The sequence below is a fragment of the Balaenoptera physalus genome (genome assembly GCF_965194825.1).
Source record: "Balaenoptera physalus genome assembly, chromosome: 12".
NCBI lineage: Eukaryota > Metazoa > Chordata > Mammalia > Artiodactyla > Balaenopteridae > Balaenoptera > Balaenoptera physalus.
In genome coordinates, this window is record NC_138897.1 from 89,199,281 (window position 1) to 89,227,208 (window position 27,928).

At 56.8% G+C, this 27,928-nt stretch overlaps 2 protein-coding genes across 14 annotated transcripts in view; one reads left to right on the top strand and one right to left on the bottom strand.

Annotated features, from left to right (window-relative positions):
- The window catches only part of RHOF (ras homolog family member F, filopodia associated), a 32,520-nt gene extending 29,949 nt beyond the window's left edge, over positions 1-2,571 (bottom strand). The window contains exons 1-3 of one of the 11 annotated variants that reach the window (XM_082418102.1): positions 2,397-2,571; positions 1,941-1,983; positions 441-545 (exon numbers count right to left, since the gene is read on the bottom strand). The gene's annotated coding sequence lies outside the window, so the exon portion shown is untranslated. The other 10 variants (XM_082418097.1, XM_082418103.1, XM_082418104.1 and 7 more) reach the window with 10 other exon arrangements.
- Positions 2,572-2,663: 92 nt separating this feature from the next.
- SETD1B (SET domain containing 1B, histone lysine methyltransferase) lies at positions 2,664-26,277 on the top strand. Of its 3 annotated transcripts, none has more exons than XM_082418001.1 (17): positions 2,664-2,734; positions 3,486-3,673; positions 3,921-4,019; positions 4,670-4,940; positions 7,038-7,150; positions 8,136-9,374; positions 13,164-13,991; positions 14,459-14,720; positions 14,807-15,150; positions 15,236-15,341; positions 15,891-16,376; positions 17,742-19,001; positions 19,859-20,025; positions 21,172-21,303; positions 21,390-21,509; positions 21,589-21,726; positions 23,599-26,277. In XM_082418001.1, exons 2-17 carry the CDS (start codon positions 3,500-3,502, stop codon positions 23,770-23,772), a joined length of 5,913 nt encoding a protein of 1,970 aa, XP_082274127.1. In that variant the 5' UTR covers positions 2,664-2,734; positions 3,486-3,499; the 3' UTR covers positions 23,773-26,277. The 3 variants fall into 3 exon arrangements, with proteins under 3 accessions (XP_082274127.1, XP_082274126.1, XP_082274125.1); XM_082418000.1 differs by lacking the exon at positions 2,664-2,734 and adding an exon at positions 2,765-2,989; XM_082417999.1 differs by lacking the exon at positions 2,664-2,734 and adding an exon at positions 2,998-3,377.
- Positions 26,278-27,928: the final 1,651 nt, after the last annotated feature.

The following is a 27,928-nucleotide window of genomic DNA, read 5'->3' on the forward strand; positions in this document are numbered from 1 at the left end:
AGACCTAGAAAAGCGAGGAGGACGAGCGGAGGCGGCTCCGTGGATGCCCGAGGTCGCTGGGGAGACCTTCCTCTCGCCTCCGGGGCAGAAGGGGCAAAAGGGTCTGAAGAGCCCTCCTCGTCCCCACTCCCCCACCCCCCCACCCCTCCCCGATCCGGCTGCCAAACATGAAGCTCCAGAAACCTTCTCCCCTCAGCTCCCAAACATTTGCAGCCCTTGGCCTGCTCGAAAAAACATTTCCTCGAAGGGGTAAAAGGCACTTTTTCTGTTGTTGTTGGTTTTTTTTTTTTTTTACTTACCCGCTCAGCCCGGTGCCATGGAGTCTGGAAGATCAAGCTGGGCGGAGGTTTTGGAGGTGTTATTGTAAAAAATATCTTTTAGGGGGATTGTTTAGTTGGGAATATTTGGGGTAGTGGTGGTGTCTTTTTTGTTGTTGTTACCTTTTTAAAGTTACACTCTCATGGCATTTTCTGCTCCTTCCACTTCTGCAAATTTTCCAGGGTTGGGTTGGCAAAAGGCGGCTTCGCTGAGGACTGTTTACTGCTCTGGATATAGCAATGGTGTGACCGTCATTAAGAGACAAAAGGCGAAAATACACAGTCAAATCAAACAAAAGGCAAAAGACGCACCGGCCATCCCAACCACCATAGAAAATACCCCCGAGTTAACGATGGTGTTTGGCTAGAACCAGCTAGGACTTGTTTTCCAGTTTTAATCTAGTTTCCTGTGACGGCTTTAGTCTCTTTACACAAAGAGGTCTTCCTTTCCCTCACTCCCCCCCCCCCCCCACCAAGACGAGAAAAACAGAGATGTTTTTCTTCAAATAGATCGATTTTCAAAGAAAGTGTACACGTTACTGGGAAGAAAGCTGACTAGCATTTATTGCTGTAAACATTTTCAAAAGCTTAAAGCTAAAACCCTAGCTGTATAAAAGCAAAATCGTCTAAAAGCATTTTAACTTTTGTTAGACAAGAGCGACAAAGACATACATGCAGATGAAGGTTCAGAAAATTAAGGACATCTCAGCAACATTAACATGAAAACTGCACTGCGTAAGGACAGAATGGACTGGGTACTTACAATGTAAAAGGTTTTTAAAAACTTAAAAGAGTAACGACTGCTTACAATTTTTTGTTGCTGCCATTTCGCTAGTCCTAAAACTATACATTTAAAACATTACCTTGTTAAAAAGAGAGCAGAAGGAGTTAATAAGATGGCCAGGTTTAAGTGTTTAATAGAGGAAACTATATATATATAAAAATTTATTGTTCAGTCAAGAGAATACAGATCAAGACAGCTCCAAGCTCCCCCCACCCACCCAAGAAAAAAAAAAGAGGAAAAAAAATTAAATATGTCGTTTACTTAGGTTTTTTGGAATTCAAAATTGTTAACTGCTGACATTAATGGTGTGCTATGACCTAGTTATACAAGACAAAGATGGATTCCAAGTCATAAGGAAAAATCCAGATCTTTTTAAAAAGTCTTCTTCATTCTTCCAATTGTGAGTCCTTTAGCCTGTTGACAAATGTTAAACACAACACTGAGGCGTCCTGAACTGGATGGTGGAGTCAAAGGAAAAACATTCCCCATTTGCAACAAAGGAAAAACCCACTTGGCCATTTAATTCCATTGCAGAAAAATGGCTCCCCTCATCTGTTGGCCTCTCCTTGGTGTCTGATGAAGGATGTTTTGAGAGCAGCGTCTAATAACTCAAGCCCTATAGAAGCCGCGCGCTGATTGGCTGCCGCGCCCTGCCGCCCTGCTCCAGCCAATTACCTACCCACGGCCAAATTACAAACCCCGAAAAGAGCCCCAATGTGAAATACACCACCACGAAGCCCCAGCGAGGCGACTTCCTCGCCTCGGCCGCCCGACAGGAGAGGCAGAGGGGGCTACAAACGCGTCCTCGCGAAGCCCGGGAGCCTTGGAGTTGAACTCACAAAATGGAAGCCGCGCGCTGATTGGCCGCCGCTACTCCCGGACCTTTAATAAAGAAAGGGGAAGGAAAGATAAATGCAAAAAAGGGGGACTCTCTCCTCCGTCGGTGACTGGAGGAAGGGGGGGGGGTGCGGGGAGAGAAGCATGTGTTCACAATTACAGGGCGCTCCTCTCCAAAAATAAAAACAGAAAGAAGCTTCTATCACCCAGGTCCAGGCAAGGGCTGCATCCTCCCAGGAATGTGAATGCTAATTTGGTTAAAATCCTGGTTTCCCTTCCCCAGCTCCGCTCCGGGGGGAGGGGGTCGCGGGGCAGAAGAGGAAGCCGGAGCCGAGATACCTCGATTGCAACTCGTCTTGGAGCCTCCTTGCCGCCCCTCACGGCTCTCAGCGTCCAAACACACAATCACACACACACCCCAAAACCCAGCCCTTTCCCCTGAGCCCCCACGCGCCCACCTCCGGTTTTGGCAGTTTGGAAACAGTTTTGGAGGCCCCAGGCGCACGCCGCGGCGGCCGGGGCTCGGAGGGTAGCCCCAGCCGCGGGAGGTAGAGCTCGGGGGGACCCCCTCCCCCGCCAGCCAAGCCCCCCACCTAAGTCCCAGCAGAATAAATAAATTAAAAGGCCTTCCCCCCGGGAGGGGGGAGGCAGTGTGGGAGCGCGAGAGTGAGGGGTGGGGGGCCGCTGGGGCCCGGGGCTTTGGCGGCGCAGCTGCCGCCGCCGGGAGAGTGCCTGGGGAAGCGGCGAGGAAGGAGAGGGGAGGAGGAAGAGGAGGAGGAGGAGGAAGAGGAGGAGGGTGAGCGCTCGGGTCGGGCTCCTTAGCGGTGTATTGTGGGATGTGCGGCTACTGGGAGCCGAGCCTCCGCCGCCAGCCGCCTCCCGGGCAGCAGCAGCAGCAGCAGCAGAGGCGGCGGCAGCAGCTCCGGGCCCGGCAGCCGCGGCGGCGGCGCTCCCCCCTCCCGGCCCCCCGTCCGGCCGCCCCGGCCTCGGTTCCCGCGGGGGACACCATGTACTGGCTGGCGGCGCAGGGAGGCCGGCGCCCGGCGGGGATGTAAGCGCGGCTCGGGGAGGGAGAGGCCGCTGCCGGCAGCCGGGCTGCCCGAGCCCCCAGCCCCCAGCCCCGGCCCCGGCCCCCGCTCCGGCCGAGCGGTCGGGCGGGCGGGCGGCGCCAGGCCTGCCGCGAGCCCCGCGCCCGAGCCGGGCGGAGCGAGCGAGCTAGCGCCACGCCGGGCGGCCGGGCGGGCACCATGGGCCGGAGCCCGGGTCCTCCGGGTGCCCCGGGCCCCGCCAGTCTGCATCAGGGGCCCCCGGGAGCCCCTCGCAGCCGCCCCGAGATGGTGGCCGAGCGGGCGGGCGCCTAATTCTCCGGAAGGGTTATTCTCTCGCTCCATTCTTATTTTGGGGGGAGCCAGCGAGACAGCTCCTTTTGGGGCGCGCTGGTAAGGTGGGAGGGGGTGGGGGCTGGACGATTTGATTCCTTCGCGTGTGTGTAGAAGCGGCCGCCGCCGCCACCGCGGCGGAGACGACAACAACTTGCTCGTTTTCAGGTTGGGTTAACGGCATGGAGAACAGTCACCCCCCCCACCACCACCACCAGCAGCCCCCGCCGCAGCCCGGCCCTTCGGGCGAGAGGAGGAACCACCATTGGAGAAGTTACAAGTTGATGATTGACCCGGCTTTGAAAAAGGGGCATCATAAACTGTACCGCTACGATGGGCAGCATTTCAGCCTGGCGGTGAGTAGCCGGCGCGCCTCCCCGCCGCCCGCACCCACCCTCCGAGCCGTGCCGAAGAGGGTGGGGGCGGAAGGGTCCGATCGGCCCGGGGACCCCCCTCCTGACCACCCGGCCAGCTGTCAGCCGGGTCCGCAGTCCTGGAGTTTGACAAGTGCCTGGAGAAGGGGGGGGGGGGGCTTGCCCCTGTCCCTGGGGAGTGGGACCAGGCCACCCATTCCGCCCCCCCCCCCCCGCTTCCTCCCCACAGATGTCCAGCAACCGCCCGGTGGAAATTGTCGAAGATCCCCGGGTCGTCGGGATCTGGACCAAAAACAAGGAGCTGGAGCTGTCGGTGCCCAAATTCAAGGTAGGGCCCCTCCCCCCTGCCCCGCGCCCCCTTCCCCCTGCCTCGCGCCCCTTCCCCCTCTCCCCAAGCCCCGAATTCGAAAATACCGCCAGGCTTGACCGAGCCCAGCCGGATTCTGAGTTCCCGCCGTCCGGGGCCTGGGAAGTTTTGGCGGGGAGGGGGAGATTGCAAAGAGAGGGGTGTCCCCTCTCGGCTACTGTAAACAGAATAACACTCGGTGAAACTGTAATCAAGGCGCTGATACAGTATCCTGCCCGCCCAGCTGGGGGCTCCGGGTCCCCACCTGGCTCCTGCCAGCCCAGGGGCTCGGCCCTGGGACCCGCCCCCCTTCCCAGCCTTGTGGCTTTAGGGGGACAACTTCCTAGCCCAAGGGGTCGCCCCTGCCCTGGCAGCAGGGAGAGGAGGCTAGAGTGGGGGTGGGGAAAGAGAAACTGTTTCTTTTTCCCCTTTCCTTTCGAACCCAGAGGACTTCCACGTTCCAAACGATTTAATCCTCCGCTTCCCGGGCCCGCCCGCGTGCATTTTTTTTTCCAAAAAAAATTTTTATTTTCTACCTTTCATTGTTTTCAAAGGGCGGGCGAGTGGGGAATTTTGTGTTTTCCCTTCGGTTTCAGTGTTCTCAACCTCCCTTCCCCCTCGTCCCCTGCCAGATCGATGAGTTCTATGTGGGCCCGGTGCCTCCGAAGCAGGTGACATTTGCCAAGCTGAATGATAACATCCGTGAAAACTTCCTGAGGGACATGTGCAAGAAGTATGGGGAGGTGGAGGAGGTGGAGATTTTGTACAATCCCAAGACCAAGAAGCACTTGGGCATCGCCAAAGTGGTCTTTGCCACGGTCAGGGGAGCCAAGGAGGCGGTTCAGCACTTGCACAGCACTTCGGTCATGGGCAATATCATCCACGTGGAGCTGGACACCAAAGGTGAGTGGAGGCCCGCTCAGGACAGCCACCGTGGAGGAGCCACAAGACCTGTCAGTGTGACCCCCTCCTCTCCCAGAGCCCCTCTTGCAGTGTTGGGGAGCCCCTCACTCTTCCTTAGGTGCCCCCTTACAACCTTTTCTTTCGCCCCCTCCTGAGGGTAGAGTCACGTGGAGCTAAATGTGTTGTCTGTTGCTAGGAGACAAGCTATAATTTACCAAATGTGCCGGTCCATGGCCACTGAACCCCAAGGGACCACCCGGAGGCTTCCCCACCGCTGACACCCCCTCGGGCCCCGCGCGGAACCCTGGTGGCCTGGGTTTAGGCAGTCCCCAGTGTTGCCGTCTGTGTTAGGAGAGAAGGCAGGGTTCGTTTATTTGTGGGGGGGGGGCGCTGAGGGAGAGCCACTAGGACGCCTTTAAATACCCAAGGAGTATGTTCCTCCACTAAAAAGAGAGTCCTCCAGGGATCTGGAGTGCCCCTCCCCCACAGGCCGCCCCTTCCCCTTGGAAGTGGGAACCAATCTGGGCCTAGAGTGTGGTTTCATTGATAATGCTCCCGTTGGAGCTGGGCGGGCTGCTCTCGGTGCTCTAGGGTTGACACTGTGTCTTCCCTCCTCTTTCTTAAAGAGACAGCACCACCTCCCAAGCAGCGGAATCCCGCTCTGTGCTCACTGAGCCTCTGAGCGGCTGCTGGGAGAGCCGGGCTGGGGAAGCCATACCTCCCACCCTCAGGGTCCTGGGAGGCTTCTCCTCCGTGCTGGCTGGGGGGCTGGCAGGACTCTAGGGCATCCCGTAAAGTTTGCCTGTGGCCTCTCTAGAGAAGTTCCTACCAATACAGAAGAAAGTGCCGGGTGCCCTGAGGCCCAGCCAGCCCTGTGACTGGGCAGAGACTGTTGGGTCCAGAGCCCCTGGGACGTCCCCTGGGAGACCCTGCATGGGAGGGTTTAGGTGAGTGGCTTCCAGAGGTTTCGTGAGCACGGGGTTTAGGGGCAACCCGGGCACACCAAACCCAAGACTGGAAAATCTAAACCTTTCTTTTTCGCCTTTAATAATGAGCACATATTGACTGAGTCTCTAAGACCTTGCTTGGGGATGCAGAGGGACACTGCTCCTGGGTGGGCACAGTTATCCTATAAACTCTTGCCAAACCTGTCCCTAATTCTGAGGTTCCTCAGGGCACAAGCCAGGTTCCTGTTCCAGCCACAGCGCCCTTCACCTCCCTTCTCTAGTTTCTCACATCTCTGTTGGGGAGACCCCTTGGGTGGTTGCAGGCTGATCTCTCCCTGAGAATCAAATGTAGAGCCCCTCCCCCATCACATGCCCATTTTAAGGAGCAGTCAGCCCTCACCAAAATTTCATTTCTGCAAAAAAAAAGAAAAAAGAAAAAAAGAAAAGGCCCTTAGAGGCTGCCACCAAGTTTGTATTTCAAGAAAGAGACCGGTAAAAAGTAGCTCAAGGAATGCGTCTCCTTTGCATATGTAAGCAGCTGCCTCAGAGGGCACTATAAATATCGATAATCTGGCCCCCTGGTCTATAGAGGCCTCTCTCTGCCATGGGGTGGGGCTGGGGTGGAGGGTTACCAGACGTGGCTCAGTGGGACGGGGGAGGACCATGTGGAGTTCACAGTAACCCAGCACCAGAGTGCATTTTACAAACTCTGACAGTCACCTGAGAGAGTTAACAACAAAACTGTCACTCCTGTGTCACTGGGTTTCCTCTTCACTTGCTACAAGGCCCTGGATGTTAAGTGGGAAGGTGAGAGGATGGGGATTACCTCTTTCTTTGGGTGGCATGGCCCAGGTGACAGGAAGGGGCTTTGTGTTGGGGCTGGCATTTCTGTATTTGGGGGAGTCCCAGTGCCACGAGGCATTAAATTCTGAATCTCAGGATCAGAAAAATCATACAGTTTAGCAGCTTCATTGAACAGATAGGACTCCTGAGTGAGGTACAAAGAGAGAGAAGTGGGAACTTGGTCAGGGTCACTTAGCTTCCCTAGGCTTGGGGTCCCAGGCACAGGGGCCCCACAGGGATGCCCACCTGTGCGGGCTGCCCCATCCTGGAGCCTCACTGAGTCCTCCCTCCCTTGCCTTTTCCCCAGGGGAAACCCGCATGCGGTTCTACGAACTGTTGGTCACGGGCCGATACACACCCCAAACCCTCCCAGTGGGCGAGCTGGACGCTGTCTCTCCAATCGTGAATGAGACCCTGCAGGTGGGTTTATGGCTGTCAGTCCTTCCCCCACCTCCCCACCCCATCACCAGCTCCCTGATGTGGCCCCCACCCCACTTCACCATCTCCGGTGTCAGACACCAGGAAAGGAGCCTGGCTATGCCCACCAAGGCTTCCAGCAGTGGGTCTGAAAGCCCTGTTTGCCAAAGCTCTCCTCTGGCACGGCCCCCAGCCCTCTCCCTGCACACGCTGGGATTCCCATCCCAGAGATCCAGAGTCCACGTGCTTTCCACATTAACGCTGAAACACTGCTGTGTCCAGGGTTCTAGCGTCTGGTGTCCCCTGCACCCCTCTACCCCTGCCCCCAGAAAGCCGAGTTCAAGTCCCTCCTTCCAGAGCAAGATGGATTCCTTCCCCAACCACTGCCTCCCAGGACCTCACCTGGACCACCATCTCATGGGGAGGTTCTCATCCCAGCTCCTACCCCAGCATCAACCCAGCCACCCTCTGGAATAGCTTTTCCAGAGTGAAGAGTCTTCGCTTACTTGCTGGTCAGCTGTTTATCAGGCACTTTAAGTGTTACACTATTTAAACCCTAAAACATCAAGAGGTTGGAGGGACAAGGCCCTTGGCCACCCCCTCACTTCCAAGACCATCGTCTGCTACCTCTACCTGGAAGGTCTTTGATATCTGACAGCCTGGGGCAGGACGGAAATCCCAGTTCAAACCAAGATGTCAGGGTCTTATCTTTACTCTGCTTTAGGGATTAGGAAAAACCCTCAAGGTTCTCTGAGGATAATTGGCTACCCCAAGATTAGAGAAGGTGAGGACCATCCAGACACTCCTCTTTAATCTCCCCCCTTCCCCCCACCCCCGCCGCCGCTTCCGTTCACTATGCTGCAGTTCTAGAGTGACCAGTTTGGCTCCGAGCTCCCCGGTAGCTGGAGTGAGAGGGGAAAACAGTCCCATTCTATTGCACGTTTTTCCCCCAGTGATCTCAGACCTATCTCTCTCTCTCTCTCTCAAGCTGTCAGATGCCCTGAAGCGCCTCAAAGATGGTGGCCTGTCTGCAGGCTGTGGCTCTGGCTCATCCTCTGTCACCCCCAACAGTGGTGGGACACCCTTCTCCCAGGACACTGCTTATTCCAGCTGCCGCTTGGACACGCCCAACTCCTACGGACAGGGCACACCGCTCACGCCGCGCCTGGGCACCCCCTTCTCGCAGGACTCCAGCTACTCCAGCCGCCAGCCCACGCCCTCCTACCTCTTCAGCCAGGACCCCACAGCGACCTTCAAGGCTCGGCGCCACGAGAGCAAGTTCACGGACGCTTACAACCGCCGCCACGAGCATCATTATGTCCACAACTCTTCTGCAGTCACCGCAGTGGCAGGGGCCGCAGCCACCTTCAGGGGCTCCGTGGACCTCCCATTTGGGGCAGTCAGCAGCAGTGGGGGCAGCAGTGGCCCTCCATTCAAGGCCCAGCCACAGGATTCAGCCACGTTTGCCCACACTCCACCGCCTACCCAAGCAGCCTCCGCTTCTGGAGTCCCATTCAAGTCGGCTTTCTCTCCGTATCAGACTCCTGTGCCCCCTTTCCCCCCGCCCCCCGAGGAGCCCGCTGCCGCAACCCCCTTTGGGGCCCGTGACGGTGGGGAGTTCCGGAGAGTACCTGTGCCCCCACCCCTGCCGCCCACTGAGCCCCTGACGAAGGAGAAGCCAGGCACGCCGCCTGGACCCCCGCCCCCTGATGCCAACAGCATGGAGCTGGGCGGCCGGCCGACCTTCGGCTGGAGTCCCGAGCCCTGTGACAGTCCTGGTACGCCCACGCTGGAGTCGTCGCCTGCAGGGCCGGAGAAGCCCCACGACAGCCTGGACTCACGGATCGAGATGCTGCTGAAGGAGCAGCGCACCAAGCTGCCCTTCCTTCGGGAGCAGGACTCAGACACCGAGCTGCAGATGGAGGGCAGCCCGATCTCATCCTCCTCCTCCCAGCTCTCCCCACTGGCCCCCTTTGGCGCTAACTCTCAGCCTGGCTTTCGAGGCCCCACACCACCCTCCTCACGCCCATCCAGCACTGGCCTGGAGGACATCAGCCCCACACCACTGCCCGACTCGGATGAGGATGATGAGCTTGACCTGGGCCTGGGGCCCCGGCCCCCACCCGAGCCAGGTCCCCCAGACCCTACCGGTCTTCTGGGTCAGACAACTGAGGTGGCCTTGGACCTGGCTGGAGACAGGACCCCAACCTCAGAGAAGATGGATGAGGTACCATGATGTCTGTCCATCTCTGTCTGGGATTGGTTTTGTCTGTCTTGTGGCTCCCTCTTTCCTCCTTGAAACATCCTCCCCTTAGGATAACTAGCTAAGACACAGAAGCAGCAGGGCTAGGGCAGCCAAAATAACAGATCAAAAATAAAAAGAGAATGAAAAGAGGATACGAAAAGCACCAGGGGCTGTGACTGAGCAGCTGGTTTGCTCTGAGCTCCCTAGCAGCTTTGGTGAAAAGGGAAACATGACCTAGATCTGTTGCTCTCCTTGCTAGGTATGGGAAGTCAAGACCTTTTTCTGGGGATAAATTCTGACTTGAGCTTCTTTGGTTGGAGTTTGCTGAGATCCCAGAGAGTTGGACTGTGGTGATGGTTTTGGGCCTCCTTCTCTGTTGGGTGGCTGGGACCTGATCAGGACTGGTCCTGACACTCAGGCAGATTTGGGAAGAGGGATCAGCCAGAGTGTTCTGCTGAGCTAGGTCAGGTGGCAGCTCTGGAGCACTGTCTCCTAGAACCTGGTGCCCTCTGAAGAGATGGGAAACCGTGGTGGGCAGGGAGGACATTGAAATGTTCCTTCTCCCTCTCCCCCTGCCTCCAGGACTGAAGGAGTTAAGGGCTAGCCCAGGGGGAGGGCCACAGCCAGAAGCAGGCAAAGTTAACCACCCCCCACCCTCTGCCCACCCAGAGATCCTCCTCTGGGGTCTCACTGCAGCCTGAGGGTCGGGGTGGGTGCTGCTGCATGCCACATTCCCTTGGGGGAGGATTCGGTCATCTTCCTTGGCTCTGCTCCTCCCCCCTCCTGATCCAGGCACCTGCCCTGGCCCTCCTGGAGACCTGCTTTGGAACCTGTGGGCCTGGCAGGCATGAGCAGCCAGGAGCTCAGACAGAGCTCTGTGCCCCTGTGGGCGGTAGGGAGGAGGGTCCCTCCTCCCCAAGTCCTTTGATTAGGCCAATTTGGCTGCCTCAGGGAGGAACAGAGAGGAACTTGGCTTGCCTGGGAGGGGACTGCAGGTGGCTGGGGCTCCTGGGGGCCTCCAGGCTGTTCTGGGGAAGTGGTTTCTGGCGCTAAGGGGTTCAGGCAGGGAGAGCTGACAGGTGTGCAGAGGTGGGGGGCTGCTGGCCCTGCTGCCATCCTCCCTTCTTCCCTCCCTCTCCTGCCTGAGGTTAGGGGATGTTTATTTAACCATGCTCACTGGCTGATCCAGGGCTGGGAAGCCCAGAGGAGCTAGAGGGAATGGGCTTTCCCACGGTGTCACTGTAGGAAAGGGGAGACTGAGGCCCAGAGAGCTGGGGTCGGGGATGCCCCGGGACATCAGCCCAGGGAAGCCCGGGAGTACTGATAACCTCCAAGATGGCCCTCGGGAGCCCCCTGCTGACAGTCGGGAGAGCAGCTCCCGGGTTCCTCCGGCCTGAACCCGAGGGAATCCCAGCCTAGGCTGACCACACAGGAGAGCAGCACAGGGGGACACTCCCTTTCTTCACAGAGGCTGATGGTTAAAAGTTCCGGCTCCAGTCCTTAAGTCTTGAGCCCCACCTCTGTCACTTACTGGTCATGTGGCCTTAGGGAAGTTACTTTCCCTGTCTGAGTCTCAGTTTCGTCATCTGTGAAATGGGATAGTGAGAGTAGCTGCCTCACACTAATCTCGGCTTGAGTGAGGTGCTGCATGGGAACCTCCAGCCAGGCATGGCTCGAGCTGAGGCCGAACACTCAGCCACCAGTTCCCGCCGGTTCTCGCCCCCCCGGACGCGGACGAGGGAGGGGCGGAGGGAGGGGCAGGGCCGCGGGCCGGGCTGGATCCGGGTCTCCTTGTGATTGGCTGGCGGCCGGTGCCGGCGTTAACCCTATGCGTGCTGCGCCTGCTGTGCTGGGCGCTGTCCAGGACTGATCTGGCGCTGTCCCTGGGTAGCCGCCTGAGCCTGCCACTGCCTCCCTCAGCATGTGTGTGGGACCCTGAGAGGCAGAGTGTGTGTGTCTGTAGAGGGACAGAGCAAAAGCAAGCGCTTTCTTCTGCTGCCTTAGGTTTGGTTTTCCTCTTCTCTCTCCCCCGCCCCCCATTTCCCTTTGAAGCCTCCCTCACCTGTACGTCCGACCTCTGACCTTACAGCCTGCACAGACCCTGCCCCCTCAGCCTTCAAATGCACTCCCTGTCCCTGGTAACCTATAAAGGCTCTGTCTTCCCAGCCATGTTCATCCAGGGCAGGGCCTGAGCCCCCTTCTCGCCTCGGGTCCTGACACAAGAGCCTGGGGGTAGCCCATCCCTCCTCTCCCCACCCCTGCTTTGCCTTCTTGCTCCACCTCTACCTTGTGGACCCCATGCCCCCCTCCAGTTCCAGGCATGTGCATCCAGCTCCCCAAAGCTCCATGTCTGAATGAAAAGAGGCCCTTTCCCGTTTCACAGCCAGGTCATGCTCGACTCCTCCCATTCACCTGGTGCCACGGTCCTGGATTCCCACAACAGCCCCCTGACGCCTCACTCCGCAGGCACCCTGGGCTTGCATCCCAGCCCTCTGACTGGCTGTGCCTCTTGGGCCAGTGATTTATGTATAGCTCTCTGAGTGTGTTTCCTCACCTGTCAAAAGGGATTGGACTAGAGCCCTACCTTGTGAGGTTAGGGTGCAGATGAGAAATACGAGATATTATGTGCTGACAGCACTCAGCCCCACCGCGGCCCGTACTAAGACTATATGAAAAGAGTAACTAAGGAAAAATGTAAAGACATAGCTCCTATTCGTGCACTCTTACTACTGCTAAAACGCCCCCCCTGCTCGTGTCACCTTCTCTGCCAGGCCCTCTCTGCCACAGTGAAGACTACAGGCCAACTGGGAACAAAGGCCAGTGAGCCACTTCCTGGTTCAAACCGGGGCTCCATCTCTTAGTGGTTGTGTGGCCTGGACAAGTTACTTAAGTTTTCAGTGTTCCAACTTCCTCATCACTAAAACCGGTGATAACAGACCTACTTTACAGGGTTGTTCTGAGGATTAACTGAGTTAACGTATGTAAAGTGCTTAGAAAGGTGCCTGGCCCGTAGAAAAGGCTACAGAAGTTTTAACTATTAGTATTATCTTCTCTGAATGCAAATTGAAACATAGAAAAGGCTACAGAAGTTTTAACTATTAGTATTATCTTCTCTGAATACAAATTGAAACATAGAAAAGGCTACAGAAGTTTTAACTATTAGTATTATCTTCTCTGAATGCAAATTGAAACATAGAAAAGGCTACAGAACTTTTAACTATTAGTATTATCTTCTCTGAATGCAAATTGAAACAGAGTATCTCAAATTGAAACAGAATCTTTTTCCCTCTTGATGCCTCACTCCCCTTCCCGGCTTGCTTTTTCTCCATGAAGGACTATATATTTCACATTCTTCCTGGTTATCCTTTGCCTTGTCCCTCCAGAAGTTCAGCTCCAAGAGAGCAAGAATTTCGTCTGTCTTGTTCATCACTGTGTTCCCAGCACCTGGAACAGTGCCTGCTACACAGCAGGTGCTGAGCAAATGTTTGTTGAATGAATGAATGAGTGAATCTGCATGATAACCCCGTGAGGCAGGTACTGTGGTGCTCATCATGCAGATGGGGAAACTGAGGCTTAGAGAGATTAAACGACTTGCTCGAGGCCACGTGGCTGGGAAGGGAGGGGACCAGGATCAGAACTGCGGAAGCCACGTTGCTCGCTAGTCTTGCAGAAGGCTTCTTCTCTGACCTTCCGGTGTTCAGCAGGGGGATCTGGGAGCCTGCTGGGCCGCCCGGGCTCACCCTCACCTCTCTCTCCTTGCTCTCCCTGCAGGGGCAGCAGTCCTCGGGGGAGGACATGGAGATCTCAGATGACGAGATGCCCTCGGCCCCCATCACCAGCGCTGACTGCCCCAAGCCCATGGTGGTGACCCCCGGGACGGGGGCTGTGGCAGCTCCCTCCGTGCTGGCCCCGACCTTGCCGTTGCCCCCGCCCCCTGGCTTCCCACCACTGCCCCCGCCCCCACCGCCTCCCCCGCCCCAGCCCGGCTTCCCCATGCCCCCTCCTCTGCCCCCGCCCCCGCCCCCACCGCCCCCAGCCCACCCCGCTGTGACAGTGCCCCCGCCACCGCTGCCAGCACCGCCGCCCGGTGTCCCACCCCCGCCCATTCTGCCGCCGCTGCCGCCCTTCCCGCCGGGGCTGTTTCCTGTGATGCAGGTGGACATGAGCCATGTGCTGGGCGGCCAGTGGGGCGGCATGCCCATGTCCTTCCAGATGCAGACGCAAATGCTGAGCCGCCTGATGACGGGCCAGGGCGCTTGCCCCTACCCGCCCTTCATGGCCGCCGCGGCCGCAGCCGCCTCCGCTGGGCTGCAGTTCGTCAACCTGCCGCCCTACCGGGGCCCCTTCTCCCTGAGCAGCACTGGCCCCGGCCGCGGGCAGCCCTGGCCACCCCTGCCCAAGTTTGACCCGTCAGTGCCGCCACCAGGCTACGTGCCACGCCAGGAGGACCCGCACAAGGCCACGGTGGACGGCGTCCTGCTGGTCGTGCTCAAGGAGCTCAAGGCCATCATGAAGCGGGACCTGAACCGCAAGATGGTGGAGGTGGTGGCCTTCCGGGCCTTCGACGAGTGGTGGGACAAGAAGGAGAGGATGGCCAAGGTGGGTGGGCGGCGCAGCCCTGCAGGGGGGCGGGCGGGCCGGAGGCAGAGACCTGGCCAGGCAGCCCCTCTCCTCCCCAGGCACAGTACTGGCAACACCGCCACCCAGACCCCCAAAGCAGGGTAGTGTGAGTGTTACTTTGTGAAACCGGTGTGTCGATGACACAGGTGTCATCTACTTACAACGCGTTTCTTTTGGATTCCAACCTCCAAAGTGCGAGAGCCCCTGCTCCGATGCGGGCAGCCGTAGTAGCCACTCTGCAGGTGAGGAAGCCGAGGGTCAGGGAGGCAGAGTGGGGCCCTGGGGGCATCCTGAGTAGTCGGCACAAAATGAGGTAGGTTCCAGGAAAGGAAGTGCCCGGTTACCATGTGGCTGTCACTGTTGAGAGGATGGCAGGCTGCTCAGGGGACAGGGCTGGTGGCAGCGCCGTAACCATGGTGACCTCCGCCTCCTCTCTTGCACCCCAGGCCTCGCTGACCCCGGTGAAGTCCGGTGAGCACAAGGACGAGGACAGGCCGAAGCCCAAGGACCGCATCGCCTCCTGCCTGCTGGAGTCGTGGGGCAAGGGCGAGGGCCTGGGCTACGAGGGCCTGGGCCTGAGCATCGGGCTGCGCGGGGCCATCCGCCTGCCCTCCTTCAAGGTCAAGAGGAAAGAGCCGCCGGACACCGCCTCGTCCGGCGACCAGAAGCGGTTGCGACCCTCAACCTCCGTGGATGAGGAGGATGAAGGTTTGCGCCCCTCCCCTCGCCGGGTGCTGGCATCTTCTCCTCCGCTGCGCCCCTGGCCCCTCTCTGACAGCCCTCCCTCCCCACAGAGTCTGAGCGGGAGCGGGACCGCGACATGGCGGATGCCCCCTGTGAGCTCGCCAAGCGGGACCCCAAGGGCGTGGGTGTGCGGCGGCGGCCGGCCCGGCCCCTGGAGCTGGACAGTGGCGGGGAGGAGGACGAGAAGGAGTCGCTGTCGGCGTCCTCGTCCTCGTCGTCGTCCTCGTCCTCGGGGTCCTCGACAACCTCACCCTCCTCCTCAGCCTCGGACAAGGAGGAGCGAGAAAGCACGGAGGAGGAAGAGGAGGGGGAGGAGGAGGAGGAGGAGGAGGAGGAGGAGGAAGGCCCCAGGAGCCAGATCTCCTCCTCCTCGACCTCATCCATGTCAGATAAGGTACCGTTCGGGCTGGGGAGGCCTGGGGTGCTGGGCCAGGGGAGGGGGCCCTTCGGCTCACCTTTCCTCCATCCCCCTCCCCCAGGATGACGATGATGAAGACAGTGAAGACAGGGATGAGTCTGAGAATGACGACGAGGACGCAGCCCTGTCGGAGACGAGTGAGAAGGAAGAAGCGGACTCAGATGGAGGTGAGCGGGGCTCCTGGCCCAGCCCGGGGTCCCTCTGCAGAGGGCAGAGCCCGTGCAGTAGTCAGCAATACTCTGGGGGCAAATTTCTTGACTTTGAAGTGTGAACTCAGTAAGACACAAACAGGGCATGCCCTATGATTTCTTTTTCATGAAGTATCCAGAACGGGTCAATCCATAGAGACAGAAAGCAGACTAGTGGTTGCTGGGGTTAGGGGATGGTGGACAGACGGGTGATAGCTAAAGGGAACGGGCTTCTTCTAGACAAGTGCTAGTTGTCTACATTGTGAATGTACTAAATACCACTGTATCGTTTACTTTAAGATGGTTAGTTTTATGTTATGTGGATTTCACCTCAGTTAAAAAAAATGTGATGACTCGTTAGTACACACACACACACACACACACACACACACACACACACACACACACGCCCCCACATACCTGAGGGCCATGTTCAGCCCAGCGCCGCCAGTTGTGAGACCTTTGGCGAAGTACCTGGCTGGAGCACAGCAGATAATGACAGGGCCCCTGCCTGTGTCCCCCGCCCAGAGGAGACAGTGAGCATCGCCACCTCCAAGGCTGGAGCTGAGTCCTCCAGTGAGAGTTCTGAGTCTTCTGACTTCGAATCAAGCTCCGAGTCCTCCTCATCACCCTCAGAAGATGAAGAAGAGCTGGCAGCGGGGGAGGAGGAGGAGGAGGAAGATGAGGAGGAAGGGGAGGAGGCAGCTGCCGATGAAAGCATGGCTCCCGCTGCTCCTGACGAGGACTTTGAGGACATGGCCACAGGAGCATCCGCGACGGAGTCACTGGTCCCAGAAGAGGAGGTGGACGTCGAGGCTGAGGACGAAGCCTCCGAGGCTCGGACCCCGATGCTGGAAGAGCCCCCCTTGCCTGTGGGTGTCGAGGAGCTGGCTGGCTGCAAGGAGCCCCCCGAGGAGCCAGGCCTGAACCAGGAAGGGGCCAGGTTGCTGTCTGCAGAGCCCCCTGCTGGAGAGATGGAGGCCCGGCCCCTGCCATCCCCGGAGCCCACCCCAGGTAACACTTGCAGCCCCTGGGAGGGCGGTGGACATGGAAGCAGGATGTCCTCACCATGAGAATGAGCCCAGGCTCCTTTATGCTAATCACTTAACCTTAACGAGTCAGTTTCCTCATCTGTAAAATGGGATCCGTGGATTGTGCTTCCCCTATGAGGTCATATGGGAGGATAGAGTGAGATGACTTATGATGTGCCAGCATGGAGCCTGGCACCTGTTAGATCCCAGAGGGGTCTGCTGCTGTCACCACTCCTCTGTCAGTATCTCCCTGGGGTTTAGTCCTTGGACCATTAATTAGTCCCATGAGATGCTCCCAAAAGAGGGGGTGTGGGTGCGGGTGCGTACGGTCATTTCAGTGACAGAAAGCAGCAGAGAAGGCCTCGGGGTGCTGGACCAGTTGAGAGGGGCCATGGACACTGCCCCCTCCACCATCTTGGTGGAGCTGCACAAAGCATGTTAAAGGCTCTAACAACGCTGTCCAATGGAACTTTCTGCAGTGATAGAAACGTGCTGTCCAATAGAACTTTCTGCAGTGATAGAAACGTTCTCTCTCTGTCCTGTCCAATACTGTAGCCACTAGACACAGTGTTGCTAAGAGCACTTGAAAGGTGGAGAGTGCCACTGTGGAACAGAATTTGTGATGTTGTCTCATTTTCATTAGTATAAACTTACGTAGCCACATGTGGTTAGTTTGTACCTGTAATAGTCCTTGAGGAAAGAAACCCATTGTATTTTGTTTAATTCTGTGTTATTTGGCTATAGAACCACAGGTCTTTGAATATTGTTAAACATATTAATTGAGCCTCTATTGTCGTCCCCAGTACTGTTTTAGGAACTGATAATACAACAGTGGACCAAACAGACAAAAATACCTGGGGCTTACACTCTGGGGCAGGTTGATGGATGACAGCAGATAAGTTAGAAAATGTATTCTATGACAGTAGAGATAAATGCTAGGAGAAAACCTTAAAGGCTCTGACAAGTCCTGCAGCAAAGAGACTTGTTGGATTTTATTTGATAGACCTCATTTTCTTGGTCCATGGAATGTTCCCTGTTCACAGGAACACCGTTCTAAAGACAGTGTCAAGGGCTACAACCATGTCTCCTGCATCTTTGATTTACTCCCACCAGCATTTATCAGACACCTACTGTGTGCCTGACACTGGGCCGGGTGCTGAGCAGTCCTTGAGTGGCTTAGCTGGAGAAGGACAGTCTGTATACTCACAGAACCCCTAGGGACCCAGAGGGTATGAGTGCATACCCAGAGACGTGTCAGGTGCATAGTAGGGCAGCATAAGTAGGGCGCTGAGAGGGACATCTGAATCAAATAATAATAAAGGTCTGGTTTTTGCCCACCTCTCTGCAGAGAACAACCTGGAAGTGGAGCCTGAGTCCCCGGCGCTGCTCTCCTTACCCCTGCAGCCACCGTTGCCGCCCCCTCGACCACCCCGGCCACCCAGCCCACCACCAGAGCCCGAGACCCCAGACCTCCCACTCCCACCAGTCCCTCTGGAGCCTCCCCATGAGGACCAGCCCCCGCGTACTCCAGGCCTCTGTGGCAGCTTGGCCAAGTCGCAGAGCGCAGAGGCAGTGCCGGCCACACCGAGCGGGGAGCCCCTGCCATCGGGGGGCAGCAGCGGCCTGCCCCTGAGCTCCCCGCAGCTGCCAGGCAGCCCCTTCTCCTACCCATCCCCATCCCCCGGCTTGAGCAGCGGGGGCCTCCCGAGGACACCTGGCCGGGACTTCAGCTTCACACCCACCTTCCCCGAGCCTGGTGGGCCCCTACTGCTGCCTGTCTGTCCCCTCCCAGCTGGCCGGCGTGATGACCGGTCTGGCCCCCTGGCCTCCCCTGTGCTCCTGGAGACACGCCTGCCGCTCCCTCTGCCCTTGCCCTTGCCCCTGCCCTTGGCATTGCCCGTACCCGTCCTGCGGGCCCAGACTCGGGCCCCCACCCAGCTGCCACCCCTGCTGCCTGCTCCGCTGGCCCCCTGCCCACCCCCCATCAAGAGGAAGCCGGGCCGGCCCCGGCGATCCCCGCCGGCTGTGCTCTCCTTGGATGGGCCCTTGGTCCGGCCGCCAGGAGGGGCCCCCCTGGGCAGGGACCTCCTGCTTCTGCCAGGCCAGCCACAGACCCCTGTCTTCCCCAGCACCCACGACCCCCGGACCGTGACCCTGGACTTCCGGAACGCGGGGATCCCGGCTCCCCACCCACCCTTGCCCCCCCAGCCTCCTCCGCCCCCGCCTCCACCACCTGTTGAGCCCACCAAGCTGCCCTTTAAGGAGATAGAGAACCAGTGGCCCTCCGAGGCCATCCCTCCGGGTCCCCGTGGGCGCGACGAGGTCACCGAGGAGTTCATGGACCTAGCCAAGGTGCGGGGGCCCTGGCGCCGGCCACCGAAGAAGCGCCACGAGGACCTAGTGGCCTCAGCCTCCCCCGAGCTCTCGCCGCCGCAGCCCCTCTTTCGGCCCCGCTCGGAGTTTGAGGAGATGACCATCCTGTATGACATCTGGAATGGCGGCATCGACGAGGAGGACATCCGCTTCCTGTGTGTCACCTACGAGCGTCTGCTGCAGCAGGACAACGGCATGGACTGGCTCAATGACACGCTCTGGGTCTACCATCCCTATATCCTGCCAGGCAGGGTGGGGGGGCCGCACCTCCCGGGATAGCGCACGTCACTGACACTTATGGAGCAGTGTCTATGCTGGCACCATGCCAGGCTCTGTACAGAGTAATCACTGGCACTTTTAAACACTGCCCTCTGTGCCAGAATTGGCAGGTCTCGGGGCTAAATGTAACAATGTGATTGTACAATGTGACAGAAGCAGGGGCTGACAGAAGGCTCACTCTCCCTGGCCCCCCCTCATCGCCTAATTTAATCTTCCCAACAGCCTAGTGAGGTAGGGGCTGCTATTATTCCCATTTTACATCCGAAGAAACTGAGGCTCAGAGAGGTTAAGTTACCTGCCCAAAGTCACACAGCTGTGAAGTAGCAGAGTAGAGATTTGAACCCAGGCAAATCTGGCTCCAGAATCTGGGTTCTCAGCCATGATGCCACACCACTGTCGGTTGTTACCACAACCGTATGAAGTTGGCGCTGCCTTTATCCCTGTTGTACCAAATGAGTTTATTGAGCATGTACTCTGTGTCAGGAACTCTGCTAAGCAGCCTAAGCATCTGTAGTCGTTCCACGGGGCATCGTAATTACCCCAATTTGCATATGGGGAAACTGAGGCAGGAGGTGGAAAAAGAAACACACCCAAGGCCATGCAGCTGGGTACCTGTCAGAGTTCCGACCACGGTGGAGTTGGCCAGTGGGCAGGTGCAGGGAAGTGGTGTAGGTGTGGGCAGTGGAGCTGGGCGTCGTTGGCCTCCTGCAGATGGGTCTGAGGGTGGAGAGGCCAGGCCCAGGAGGGTGGGTCTCCAGCAGGACTGGGAGGGGCTCTCCGAGAATGTCCATGTGGCCCTTGACCCACACCCACCCACCAGCCTCTCTTCAGCTAAGAAGAAGAAACGGGACGACGGCATCCGGGAGCACGTGACAGGCTGTGCCCGCAGCGAGGGCTTCTACACCATCGACAAGAAGGACAAGCTCAGATACCTCAACAGCAGCCGCGCCAGCACCGATGAGCCCCCCACGGACACCCAGGTACGGCCATCAGGTGCCTGGACACCCCGGAGCCTCCCGGGCTGGGCAGAGGGTGGGGGCCCTCCTGGAGGGGGTGTCAGGCGCCGGGGGCGGTTGTGGAGCCAGAGGGGCTGGTGCACGGAGCACGGAGGGTGCTACTCCCCTGGGTGCTCAAGTGTGAGAGGTGAGGTGAGGGGCGGGCAGGGGAGAGCCTCCGAAGGGTTTTAATCACGGATACAGACAGAGTTGAGTTGCATTTCCAGAAGTTTCCTTCATTCTTCTTTAAGGAAATAAATCGGGTAGGTTGGACATGGGGGGCCGTGTGGGAAAAAGTGGATGCGTTTGAAAGACTCTCAGGAATATTTGAACATTAGAAAGTCAAATGGATGGGACTGGGGGCCTGACTGGTTACAGGAGGCAGAATGGGGTGGGACGCTGCTGGGTCCGGCCTTGGGGACTGCGTAGCTGGATGCCAAGCACTGAGGTGAGAAGGAAGGTGGGACCCCCACTTTGGGATGGTTTGAGTTTTGGGGTTTGGGGAACATCCAGGTCGTGAGGTCTGGCAGACAGTTAGATATATGGGTACAGTAGAGAGCTTGGGAGAGGGACGTCTGGTCTGGGGACCTAAATTTAGGCATCATGAGGATGGAAATGTTAACCAAAGGCCACAGCAGGGGTGAGCCGACCCGGGGAGAACATCTGGAGGGGAGTGAAGCTCCAGGTGTCAATGGTTGGGACAGAGGAAGAGGGAGGCCAAGAGAGGGAAGGGATGCGAGGGTGTTAGGAAGAGCCGTGATTTAGAATGAAGCCACGGGGCGTTAGGTAGATAGACACCCCCCATCTCTGTCCAAAAAGTGGAGATGCTTTCAAATCTAGCTGAGAAGGGAAAAGATGGCAAGAGTGAAGAGAACGCTGCGTCGTCATGTTTAAGATTAGAGGAACTTGAGCACGTTCAGATTCTGACGGGAAGGACCCAGTAGAGGAGAGGTGGCTATTAGGACAGGACGCCCAGAGCAAGGAAGCTGGGAAGCTAGGGCCACAGAGCTTACAGTGGGGTTGCCAAGGATGGGACGGGGACACAGGTACCCTGCGGCCAGCTCCCCCAGGCGGCCGCACCCCTCTCTGATCTGTCACCCGCCGTCCCCGTCCTTGTACCCATCCTCACAGGGCATGAGCATCCCAGCGCAGCCTCACGCCTCCACACGGGCCGGCTCGGAGCGGCGTTCCGAGCAGCGCCGCCTGTTGTCCTCCTTCACTGGCAGCTGTGACAGTGACCTGCTCAAGTTCAACCAGCTCAAGGTGAGGCTGGGCCCCACCTGGGGCGGCCGGGGCGGCCACAGAATCCGGGACCAGGGCTCTCACCCCCATCCTCTTCCCTCCCCCAGTTCCGGAAGAAAAAGCTCAAATTCTGCAAGAGTCACATTCACGACTGGGGCCTGTTCGCCATGGAGCCCATCGCGGCCGACGAGATGGTCATCGAGTATGTGGGCCAGAACATCCGCCAGGTAAGTGCTGCCGGCCAGGACAGGTGTCGGGGTGGGGCTGCGGCCAGCCCCGCCCAGACTGAGGCCTCTTCCTGGCCAGGTGATTGCGGACATGCGGGAGAAACGTTACGAGGACGAGGGCATCGGTAGCAGCTACATGTTCCGGGTGGACCACGACACCATCATCGACGCCACCAAGTGTGGCAACTTCGCGCGTTTCATCAACCACAGCTGCAACGTGAGTGCCCGGCTCGGGGCCGCCGCCCCTGCTGCTGTGCCAGGAGGACCCGGAACCCGAGGGCGCAGGATCCGGCACGGCCTCCTTCCCGAGCTCGGGGCCCACGAGGATAGCGGGGAGGGAGGTGGAGGTGTGAGGCCTTATCCGAGGAGCCGTTCTCCTCTGAGCTTCAGTCTTCTCACCTGTAAAATGCACGTAACGAGAGCAGAGGTGCTCATGACGTGGTCCGTACAGCTGGTAATCACGGAGCTCCTTCTCCGTGCTGGGCGTTCTCCATGCCTCGGGGGCAGTGCTGGCCAGTAGAACTTGCTACAGTGCCGGAAGTGCTCTGCGTCGTTGCTGTCCGCTGATATACACGTGTGGTGTTGAGCGCTTGAAACGTGGCCAGTGTGGCTAAAAAACTGAGTGTTTAATTTAAATTAAAGAGTCACACTCGGCTACTGACGGCTGACATGGCACGGGTCTGGGTGTGGAGGTGGGCGTTGATAACAAGGGTGGTCCTCTCGTGAAGATAAGCACAGGGAGCTTCAAATGGAGGACAGGTACCCCTGGCTGTGGGTTCAAGTCTTGGCACTGCTACTTAGTGAGCGACCGTAGGCAGGTTACTTCACGTCTTGGTGCTTCGGTTTCCTAATCTGTAAAACTTGGATGATAACAATCCCTCCTCGTAGGTTGTTGGGAGGACCAAGCGGGTTACTGAGGGCAGGCCTTCTGTGCAGATACAGCGGGCCCTCAGTACGTGCCAGCTCACACGACTGTGACTTGATCATACCCTGGGGCCCGTAGGGACTTCGCTGTGCGTCTCCCGTGAGAGCTGAGGGATAAGAGGGAATTACCCGGGTGCGGTAGTGAGTGAGGTGAGGCCTGGGGCAGGGAGGGAGAACACCTGTTTGAGGGGCAGTGGGATGAGGTAGGGGGCAGAGGGCAGGGTGAGAGGATGAGGTTGGCGGGGTTGGTGGTGGCTGGGTCACTCAGCCATGTAAGCAGAGCTGAGAACTTTCTCTAAAAGCCGAGGCCGGCTATTGCCCTGGGGTGACAGGATTTGCTGTCCCTTTGGAAAGATTTCCCTGGCAGCTGGGTCAGGAGTTATTCCGAGTTCAGAGAGGCAGCGGGAGCCGCTGCAGTCCAGGCAAGTGATGACAGAATCAAGAGGCCATTTGAGGCAGAAGCCGCTGGGCGTGGTGGGCTGGATCCAGTACTGCTGGAGGGGAGGCGGGGGGCAGATGCTTGGGGGACTGGGTGCATGGAATGGCCACTCCCTAGGTTTGAGTTTACTGACTCCAAGTTGTCTCCTTGAGCTGCCAAAGGTGGATATCAAGCAGCTAGTTGGATCTGGGGGCCTGGAGTGTGGGCAGGCAAACCTTTTCTGTAAAGGGCCAGGTAGTAAGTATTTTTGGCTGTGTGGCCCAGACCATCTCATAGCAACTACTTAACTGCCATTGTAACAAAGGTAGCCATAGGCAATATGTAATGAATGAGAGTGGCCGTGTGCTAATAAAACTTTATTTTCAAGAACAGGCAGCTGGGGGCCGGAGTTTGCTGACCCCTTCTCTAAAGCTCAGAAGTAGGGCCTGGGCTAGAAACATAAATTTGGGGATCACCTGCGGTATAAAAGTAAATTGAATATTTCCCTGCGAAATTTGTTATTATTACAATCATGATTCTTATTTAATATCAGAGACAGGGGGGCCTGGTCCGCCAGATGGGGAAGCCGAGGCCTAGGGCAGGTGGCCAGTGGGCAGTGGGGTCGTGGGGCCAGTACATCAGGCCTTGAGCAGGGGCTCGGTTGGGTTTGGGGGACTGCGGTCAGGGAGGGCCCGGGTGGGGTCCCAGGTGGGTCGGCTCACCCTCCCCCCCACATCCCACCCACAGCCCAACTGCTATGCCAAGGTCATCACCGTGGAGTCGCAGAAGAAGATCGTCATCTACTCGAAGCAGCACATCAACGTCAACGAGGAGATCACCTACGACTACAAGTTCCCCATCGAGGACGTCAAGATCCCCTGCCTCTGTGGCTCCGAGAACTGCCGGGGGACCCTCAACTAGGCCCGGTGCCTGGGGATGTCAGCCGCCCCCGGCGCCCGAGCGTGGACCCCTGGCCCCGGGGCCAGACCCCACCTCCCACCCCCATTTCAGGTGCTGTCCCTCTACCCAGCAGCCATGCCAGGGCCTGGCGCCCCCAACACTACCCCCAGGACCCACCGCAGCTCCGGCCCCTCAGTGGGAAAGGGCTTCTCTGTCTCTCAGCCCATGTCTCTTTCATTTTTTTAAAGAAATGCTCCTTTCCGGACTTTGGTTTCCGGTGTAAATGTCTCCCCCCACCCCCCTACCTCCCTGGCCGTGTCCCCTTCCTCCACCTCTTTCTCTCTGTCTTCTCTGTCCCGCCTTCCCTTCCCCATCAGCCTCTTCCCATGAATGCTGCTACGTTGTTTTCGTCTTCTCATTCTTTTCTTCCTCTTCATAAGAAAAGACGCTTTAACCGTTGAAATGTGAAGGCAGAATCAGAGAGCGGGGACCCCGGCGTGGTTTGATGGTGTGTCGGCCCACGTTCTGGAACCCTCCGGGCCCGGGCGCCGGGCCAGGTGCTGCAGAGGAGGGGGGTTGGGCCAGGCGGCTTTGACCTCAGAACACTACGGAAGGCCCCCTCTCTGCCGGAAGGCCCCCTCTCTGCCGGTGGACTCAGTGAGAAGACCCCCCCTCTTTCCGACCCCCCTCCAGTCTGTTCCTTCCCCAGGAGCCTGGGGGTGCCTTCCCCGCTCCCGCAGCAGACCCTGGTGGAGCCGAGCTGGTCCCAGGCAGGAATTTCCCCTCGGGGCTCTCCCTGCCACCCCACACCCCTCCACCCCCCAAATCTTGGGTTCAGTGTTTACTTTCTCATTCAAATGCCAGCGGGGGGGTGGGGGGAGCGGGGCTGGGCGGGGGCGGGGCGCTGGAAAGGTTGTGTTTACTTACCCTCTCCTGCCCTCACCTTCACCCCCAGGGGAGAGAAGCACCTCCCACCAGGGCAGGCAGTCCGAGTGTCCCGCCACTGCCACTACGGGTGTCTGACCGAATGCGTGTGGCGTATTTTTGTTTGCTTATAAGCTTCACCCGCTCGCCCCAAGCCCATAGCCTGACTCACCCTGCCAGCAAGCCCCTCGCCCCAAGAAGTCAAGAGCATATTTATTTTCAGAGTGAGAAGATTTATTTCTCCCAGAGAAAGGAAAATCTTGGAAAAGATTTAAAAACTCAGATCTACGTCTGACAGGTTTTTGGTTTTTTTTTTTAACCCTTGGCATCATCTTCTTTAGAGTTCCTTTCCATGGATTTTTTTTTTTTCTTGTGCGTGTATAAAATCAAAACGAAGGGGAAAAAAAATAGGTTTTTGAAGTTCAGAACAGATTTCTGTACATAGGCTGCCATAAAGGACTTTTTTTCGGGAACATTGTTTCTTGTAGAAACATGTGGGAAGACTTTTTTGCTTATTTCTTTGTACTTCCAAAAAACCACACACACACAAACACACACACACACACACACACACAAGCAAGTCCCCTGCACCCCAGGAAGCAAAGCAGGCATGTAAATAATTTATGGAAAGTGACTGTTGTGACCAGAAGTCATCCTCACCAAGACGGGAGAGCTCCCGGCGGGGCTGCCCCGGATGCAGGCCCGGAGCCTCTGGTATCTCAGCTTGTGTCAAGCTTGTTATCATGTAAATTCTGTACAAAGAATTGTTATTTTTCTCTTTTTTTTTTTTTTTGTCGTTGATGATTTTGTTGTGTTTTTCTTTTTTTTTTTTTTCAATTTCTTTACCCCATGCCCTCTCTGTTTGAGACTATGCCCACCGGTTTCAAGGTCCATGAAATCGGTGGCATTAAGACATGGAGGGGGACCTGGGCACAGCGGCAAACTTCTCTTCCTTTTGCGGTTTTCTGCCTCATTGTGCAACTGAGGAAATATTTATTTTTCACATGAGGAAATGTGTAGTTTGTAGAGACGGCCGATTTAAGTTACTTCTGCAGCCCCCAAGGGGCTGTCTTCAGTCTGTCCCCTCCTCCCGTAAAAGAAGTGGGGCGGGGGGAATGTGAGGAAACCAGGGTCCAGGGTCCTGCCTCACCCCTCACCCTGGCCTCACCTTGCCCAACCAGCCTTCCCTAAGGGCGAGCAAGGGACTGGACCCTCCCTGTCCCCAGGAACCCCCGTCCCACCCCTGAAATGGCTTGCAATAGCCAGAAATGTGTCAACTCATTTTTCTTTCAATGCCTTCATTTTCATTGAACACACCTCTGCTTTTGAAGAATTGGGGGTTTCGGCTTTTTCTTTTTCTTGTCCCTGCCCCCCGCCACCGCCTCCCTCCTCCAGCAAAGAAGAGAACCCATAAGTTTTAGGGATGTTTGTGCATATAGACTCTCATCGTACGTAACTTGTTTTGAAGAGAAGTGTTTCCGTTGTGGGTGTGTCTTGCTGTAAATATTTGTTCATATTTTTGTGAATTCAATACTATGTACCATTGTATTATAGTAACTTTTATAAAGCAAACCATAAATATACTGACTTTTCTTACAGATACGCCATCTCCCTTGCTCTCCTCTCTCTTTCTTCTCCTCCCTCTTTCTTTCTGTTGGGGACACACCCTGCTCGCTAAGGAGCGGGTGCTCCGGTAGTCAGGGGTAGGGGTGGAAGGAGCTAGGTGGGGCGTGAGCCATTCAGACCATCTGCTTTTTTAAAAACTTATATATTTTTTTCTTCCACCTTTTTTGAGCTATAATTGACATACAGCACTGTAAGACCAGCTGTTCTTAAACTCTAAGCCTGTAGGTGGATTCTTTGAACTGGGACAAGTTATAGTCAGGCTAGACCTTCCACAGCTTTCAAGTTTTCCTTCTAGAACTCTTCTTAGAACCTTAGGTATCTAACACTGCTAATGGTCTACAATTAAAGGAAACAAGATCAAATATCCTATTTCTATGACTAGAAGATGTTGGAAAGGTGGTACCTCAGAAATGATTAACACTAAGGAGACATCACTCTGGTCTGTGAGGCAGGAGGGGGCTGATAAAACAGTCACCAGTTGAGAATTAAATGTATGCAGTGTTGTGGGTATTCCACAGGTTCTGTGCCCCATGGGTCTCAACTCTGCCTGATCCAGTGGTGGGGTAACTGAGGGACCCACAGAGAGTTTGTTAGAAGATGTCCACTTATCTTTGAGAAGGACAGGCTCAGAACCTCAGCAAAAAGCAGCGTCACTGAAAAGAAGCTCACTTCTTACTAAGGAAGCGCAAATTATACCATGATACCACTTCCCCTGTCAAGTGGCAGATACCAATGTTGGTGAGCGCGGGGTGAGGGGCACTCACGCACCGTTAGTGGAAGCATTAGTTGCTGCAACCTTTAGGAGGAAAAATTAGATATTAATGATCAATACTTAAAATGCACATAAACTCTTGGCCCAAATGTTCCACTGTCAGGAATTGAACCTGAGAGCCACGAGCAGGCAAGGATACTGTACAAGGACGTTCTTTGCAGCCTTACCTGTGAGCAAAGAAATGAAGGTAAGGGAAGTGTCTCTCATTGGTGGGCTGTTTTCTTGGAATTGTCCATCCAGACAGGTGGACACCACTAGAGTTGGATTCGTGGGAACAGAAAAAGAGTTGACAGGCACGGCCAGAAAAGAGAAGGTAGGGGCAGCTGCTGGCCATTCGCTTATTCATTCAACCAATATTTATTGAGCACCTACTATGTGCCAGGTACTCCTCTAAGCACTGGGGCTACAGGAGTGGAGAAAACACGCTTCCTGTCTTCAAGGTGATTGTGTCCTTGTGGGTGAGTCAGGCAAACATGAAGAATAAATGCTATGATAAGGAGAAAAATAGCTATGAGAAGAGGGTGTCAGTGGGAGAGAGGCGAAATTTTAAACAGGGTGGTCAGGGAAGCCCACTTACCTGACATGTGTAGAAAACTCAAAGGAGAAAAGGGAGTCAGCCCTGTGGAGACCCGGGTCAAAGGAGATAGGGAGTTAGCCTGTGGAGACCTGGGGGAAAGGTATTCCAGGCAGAAGGAACAGTGAGTGCAAAGGTCCTGTGGCGGAAGACTGCCTGGTGTATTTGAGGACCAGCAAGGAGGCCTGTGTAGCTGTAGCCGAGTGACGGGGAAGGGTGAGTAAAGGAAATGAGCTCTGAGAGGTAGACCTGGTGGGGGAGTGGGGGAGGCAGATGCTGCA

What these genes read in the sequence shown, in the direction of transcription:
- SETD1B (XM_082418001.1), top strand. Translation starts at nt 3,500, where the DNA reads ATGGAGAACAGTCACCCCCCCCACCACCACCACCAGCAGCCCCCGCCG. An exon ending in TCGTGAATGAGACCCTGCAG is followed by an intron (nt 7,151 to 8,135) that starts GTGGGTTTATGG and finishes CTCTCTCTCAAG; the next exon opens with CTGTCAGATGCCCTGAAGCG. An exon ending in CCTCATCCATGTCAGATAAG is followed by an intron (nt 15,151 to 15,235) that starts GTACCGTTCGGG and finishes CCCCTCCCCCAG; the next exon opens with GATGACGATGATGAAGACAG.